Here is a 5,962-nt window from a genome sequence, read left to right on the forward strand (position 1 = left end):
ACAATATAGTCTCATTTATACAAGAAAGTAAATATGTGCATTTAAAAGCCTAAAAGGGCTGGGTGTGGTGGCTCATGCCTGTAATCTCAGCACTTTAGGAGGCCAAGGTGGGCAGCTCAGCCGAGCTCAGGAGTTTGAGACCAGCCTGGCCAACATGATGAAACCTTGTCTCTACTAAAAATTAGCTGAGCGTGGTGGTGCGCACCTGTAGTCCCAGCTACTTAGGAGGCTGAGGCAGGAGAACCTGGGAGGCAGAGGTTGCAGTGAGCTAAGATTGCGCCACTGTACTTCAGCCTGGGAAACGGAGGGAGACTTCACCTCAAAAAAAAAAAAAAAAAAAAAAAAGTCAGGCATGGTGGCATGTACTTGTAGTCCCAGCTGTTTGGGAGGCTGAGTTGGGAGGATCACTTGAGCCTGGGAGGTCGAGGCTACAGCGAGCTGAGATCGCACACTGCACTCCAGCCTGGGCGACAAACAGAGACCCTGTCTTAGAAAAAAAGAAAAGAAAAGTAAAAGCCTGGAAGGAGAGATACCAAACTATTATCACAGGTCACCTCTGACAGGACTGTCACTTGCTCTGAATTATTTGAAATTTTTGTATATATAACTTAGAAAAATCCATGATGTGTGTGTGTGTATGTGTGTGTGTGTGTGTGTGTCTGTCTGCCTGTTAGACTAAAGTAAGAGTCCTGGCTGGAGTTAGAAATTCCAAGATTGGAGATTAAAGCCTGGTAAGATGTGGCAGAGTTGTTTTTTCATCAGTTCAGAGACTCCTTAGTCCCAGGTCTGGGAGTCAGCAACTGTATTGAATTCAGCTTGAGATGGAAATGAGGGAGATTCATGGAGAGCAAGCTTGGGAAAAGGAAATAGACATGGAGAGCAAGCTTGGGAAAAGGAAATAGACATGCAGAGATTTCCTGAATTAATAATAATCGGCCAGGTTCGGTGGCTCACACCTGTAATCCCAGCACTTTGGAAGGCTGAGGCAGGCGGATCACTTGAGGTTGGGAGTTCGAGACCAGCCTGACCAACGTGGAAAAACCCCTTCTCTACTAAAAATACAAAATTAGCTGGGTGTGGTGGTGCATGCCTGTAATCCTAGCTACTCGGGAGGCTGAGGCAGGAGAATTGCTTGAACCCAGGGGGCGGAGGTTGCAGTGAGCCGAGATCACACCTTTGCACTCCAGCCTGGGCAACAAGAGTGAAACTCCATCTCAAAAATAAATGAATAAATAAATAAATAATAATCATGAGAGCCTTTGCAAAGTGTTTTATACTTTGCACTGTCAATGTTGCCCAATGCAGAGGACTATCTCACAAGATAGATAGACTGGAGTGATCACTGAGGAGACAGAGTCCCAGCATGTGAAATGGTACTGAGAGGCAGAGCAGGAAATGGAAGTCAATATTCTGAACCCTTAACCCCTTCCAGCTCTGAAGCTTGAACAAAATAAAACTCATCCAGCTCCCAGCCCAGTGCCTGGCACACAGGCGTCTTCAAGGCACCTGGCACCTTCTCCTCCAGGTGCGCTGCCTAGGTCCATGGGTGGCTGCTGTACTCTGGTTGCATTATCTCCACCCTTAGGGTCATCTGTTGTCCTTCAAGTTTGCTTTGCTCCAGCCAGACTCACTGTTTCCTTTCATCATGACCCTTTCCATCTTCATCACACTGTTCCCTCATCCTAGAATATCATCTCCCTTTGTTCTGAGCCTCCTCCAACCTTCCTGCTTCCCTACACATCCAAGTCCTATTGGTCCTCCAAGATGGGTGCCAAATGCCACCTCCTCCCCAAACATGCACCAGCTGCTGGACACCATTGCTCCTTCCCCATGCCCCAGGTCAGCCACCTGCTTTTCTCTTGGGGCACATCGCATCCTGCTTACACAAGAACTCTCTGCAGGTGTGTGCTTGTCTCTGGACTAAACCAAAGGCTCTTTTGGGAAAGGTGTGTGTCTCGTTCATTTGTGTTTCTTCAGTGCTGGCCCTGCACACAGCAAGTGCTCAAGTGCTTTGGTTGCAGAGTGAGAGAGTGCATGAGCGATGAGTGATGGTGAGAGCATGGGTTGAGGGCAGGGCGTGTGGGAATGGAGGGAGAGACGGGCAGAGAGGTGATGACTCCTCAAACTCATTGCCATCCTGACCCTGCGGGCAATGGCAGCACTTCCCCAGGGTGAATAACCTTGGGGCTCTGTCCCTCCAGGTCCTGCCCACATCATAAAACAGCGAGTGCTTCCTCTTCAGGACAGGAGGGAGAAGAAGTGGGGTGACTTAGGGGCTGAGCCTCAGCAACTGGGAGAGTTTATAAGCTGGGAAAGCAGACCCCTCAGCACCACCAGTTCTCCTCATCCCTCTGCTCTCTGGCTCCAGCCTCCCAGCAGCATGGCTTTCACCGGCAAGTTCGAGATGGAGAGTGAGAAGAATTATGATGAGTTCATGAAGCTCCTCGGTGAGTGAGCTCCTGGGTATCCCTTCCTCGGGGTTGGTTTGTCACGGTGGGACAGGATTTCATTCATTCATTCACACATTTGTTGAGCAACTGCTTTCTCCCAGACTCTGAGGATAATAAGAACTCAGACACTCTTTTTTTTTCTTTTTTTGAGACGGAGTCTTGCTCTGTCGCCCAGGCTGAAGTGCAGTGGCGCTATCCCCACTCACTGCAAGCTCTGCCTCCCAGGTTCACACCATTCTCTTGCCTCAGCCTCCCAAGCAGCTGGGACTACAGGCGCCCGTCACCTCGCCCTGCTAATTTTTTTTTTTTTTGGTATTTTTAGTAGAGACAGGGTTTCACCATGTTAGCCAGCATGGTCCTGATCTCCCGACCTCAGGTGATCCACCCGCCTTGGTCTCCCAAAGTGCTGGGATTACAGGCGTGAGCCACCATGCCTGGCCGACACTCTTCAACTTTATTTTATTTTATTTCATTTTTGAGACAGAGTCTCACTCTGTCACCTAGGCTGGAGTGCAATGACACCATCTCGGCTCACTGCAACCTCTGGCTCTCAGGTTCAAGTGATTCTCCTGCCTCAGCCTCCCCAGTAGCTGGGATTACAGGTGTGCACCACCACACCTGGCTAAAATTTTTGTAATTTTTTAGTTAAGACGGGGTTTTACCATGTTGGCCAGGCTGATCTTGAACTCCTGACCTCAGGTGATCCACTCGGCTTGACCTCCCAAAGTGCTGGGATTATAGGTGTGAGCCGCCGCGCCCGGCCTAGACACTCTTTGACTTTAAAACACACATAGAATATATTAGTATCTCCACTTTACTGAGGGAAAACTTGAGGCCCAGAGAATTGAGTAACTAGTCCAAAGTCACACAGCTAGTAACTGGTAAAGTGGAAACTTGGTTGGTGAAGTAGAGATTTGATGTTTATTTAGTCAAGCATGTATTTATTTTATTTTTATTTATTTATTTTTGAGACGCAGTCTTGCTCTGTCTCCCAGGCTGAAGTGCAGTGGCATGATCTCAGCTCACTGTAACCTCCGCCTCCTAGGTTCCAGCAGTTCTCCTGCCTCAGCCTCTCGAGTAGCTGGAACTACAGGCGTATGCCACCACAACTGGCTAATTTTTTGTGTTTTCAGTAGAGACAGGGTATCACCCTGTTGGCCAGGCTGGTCTCAAACTCCTAACCTCAGGTGATTCACACACCTCGACCCCCCAAAGTGCTGGGATTACAGACGTGAGCCATGCGCCCAGCCTGTCAAACATTTATCAAACACCAGCTATATGCAAGGCTATCTCAGTGTTACCAATGGGGACTCAGTGTGACTTGCCCAAGTCAGTGGCAGAGGCCATTGGCACCCAGGACCCTATGATGAGTGGTCTCACCACATCCTGCCTAGGAGAGGAAACCAAAGGGTTAGCGTGGAGACCAGGTTTGACAATCAACTTCTTCACACAGTCATTCAGCAAACACAGGTCTCTTACTGTGCCAAACAGTGTGGGCAGAGATACCAGTGATTTCATTCCTTCTCTCACTGCTTGACTTGTAACACGAGTCTGTTGTGAGGAACCAGTGAGACAGTGGATCTGACAATCTTGTGGAAATCTCAGTATCTCACTATCTAAAAAGTCTCAGGCAGTGTAACTCTTAAGGTTCAGAGGACAGCTCAAGGGGACCCATGCCCTCCCTCTTGGTGGCCACTTCTTGCCTGCCAGCTGGGTCAAAGGAACCCTGAGACCAGGCCCATTGAGCCTTGGGACCTGGAGGAGTCGAGAGCCCCTCTGAGTCATGCACTGGCAGTGGCCCTGAAGGAGCATGACGGCTTCGTGTTGTGGAATGGGAAGGGAGCCCACCTTTGTTCTACACCGATTCTGTCATTAACTTTCAATGAAATACTGGGAAGTCCCTTTCCCATTCTGGGTGCTCACTTCCTTATCTGTAAAATAAAAATATTAGAAGACACAATCTTTTTTTGGTGGAGGGTAGGGGACAGAGTCCTGCTCTGTAGCCCAGGCTGGACTGCAGTGGCGCTATCCCGGCTCACTGCAACCTTTGCCTCCTGGATTTAAGTGATTCTCTTGCGTCAGCCTCTAAAGCAGCTGGTATTACAGGCACCTGCCACCATCCCCAGATAATTTTTTTTTTTTTGTATTTTTAGTAGAGATGGGGTTTTACCACATTGGCCAGGCTGGTCTTGAACTTCTGACCTTAAACGATCTGCCCGCCTCGGGTTCCCAAGGTGCTGGGATTACAGGCCTGAACCACCACATCTGGCCAGAAGACACAGTCTTGAAAGTCTCATTAATTCCAAAACTTTGCGAGCTTGGCAAGATTCCGTTATATTTATATTACTATCAGAAGCTTGGTTATTATTGATGAGCACCCATTATGTGCCCGGAGCTTCACAAACACACTCACATTGAATATAATTCTTGTAACAGCCCTTTGGGATGGGCCTTATTATCCCCATCTTGCGGATGAATACACTGAGGATGAATACAGAGAGTGACTTCCGCCAGCCACATGGCTCACAACATGTATTATCTGTCTCAGGCACTGTGCTCTTAACCTGCAGGCTAGTCTATCGTGTACATGGGATAGGGCAGCCGGGGTGGGCAGGAAAGCTCTTTCCCCAAACCACAGGGTTAAAAGCAGCTCTTATGTGGCTACTCTGCTTATCCCCGGGTCCAGGGCTCTCCAGCGATGTAATCGAAAAGGCCCGCAACTTCAAGATCGTCACGGAGGTGCAGCAGGATGGGCAGGACTTCACTTGGTCCCAGCACTACTCCGGAGGACACACCATGACCAACAAGTTCACTGTTGGCAAGGAAAGCGACATACAGACAATGGGGGGCAAGAAGTTCAAGGTGAGAGGCCACTGGCTGTCCCCGTCCTTCCTCAGGCCTCCACCCGACTTCTCCTTCTCAAACACGGCCTCCCTGCTCCCAAGCTGAGGCTTCTTTCTCCAGTTTGGCCTCCAGCATTAAGAGCTTGAGTTACTTGGCACTTTAATGCTCCTGATTTTTAATGGTCAAAAATGGGCACCAAAACAATAAGAAAAATAGCTAACACTTGCTGAACACTTAATATAACCTAGACTCTTGCTGAATAGATTTTTCATCTTAATGCAGTTAATCCCATGACATTGCTACAATTACTCTCCCCAGATTGAGGGGGAAGGCTAAATCATGGGATTAAAAAGCTTGCTTGCCAGGCACAATGGCTCCTACCTGTAATCTCAGCACTCTGGGAGGCCGAGGTGGGTGGATGGCTTGAGGCCAGGATTTTGAGATTAGCCTGGCCAACATGGTGAAACCCTGTCTCTACCAAAAATACAAAAATTAGCTGGACATGGTGGTGCATACTTGTAATTCCTGCTACTCAGGAGGCTGAGGCAGGGGAATCGCTTGAACCCAGGAGGCAGAAGTTGCAGTGAGCTGAGATCATACCACTGCACTCCAGCCTGGGTGACAGAGTGAGAGTCCATCTCAAAATAAATAAATAAATAAATAAATAA

At 48.7% G+C, this 5,962-nt stretch overlaps 1 protein-coding gene across 1 annotated transcript; it reads left to right on the forward strand.

Annotated features, from left to right (window-relative positions):
* Positions 1–2,328: 2,328 nt before the first annotated feature.
* LOC116272798 (gastrotropin-like) lies at positions 2,329–5,399 on the forward strand. Its single transcript, XM_031661621.1, has 2 exons — positions 2,329–2,447; positions 5,137–5,399. The coding sequence occupies exons 1-2, from the start codon at positions 2,381–2,383 to the stop codon at positions 5,397–5,399; spliced, it is 330 nt and encodes a 109-aa protein (XP_031517481.1). The 5' UTR covers positions 2,329–2,380.
* The last annotated feature ends 563 nt before the right edge of the window (positions 5,400–5,962 follow it).

This window comes from Papio anubis, unplaced genomic scaffold (genome assembly GCF_008728515.1).
Source record: "Papio anubis isolate 15944 unplaced genomic scaffold, Panubis1.0 scaffold2044, whole genome shotgun sequence".
Classification (NCBI taxonomy): Eukaryota; Metazoa; Chordata; class Mammalia; order Primates; family Cercopithecidae; genus Papio; species Papio anubis.

Excerpts from the sequence above, each read along its gene's own strand:
- LOC116272798 (XM_031661621.1), top strand. The coding sequence starts at position 2,381 with ATGGCTTTCACCGGCAAGTTCGAGATGGAGAGTGAGAAGAATTATGAT. Across the intron at positions 2,448-5,136 it reads TGAGTTCATGAAGCTCCTCG|GGCTCTCCAGCGATGTAATC; the intron begins GTGAGTGAGCTC and ends CCCCGGGTCCAG.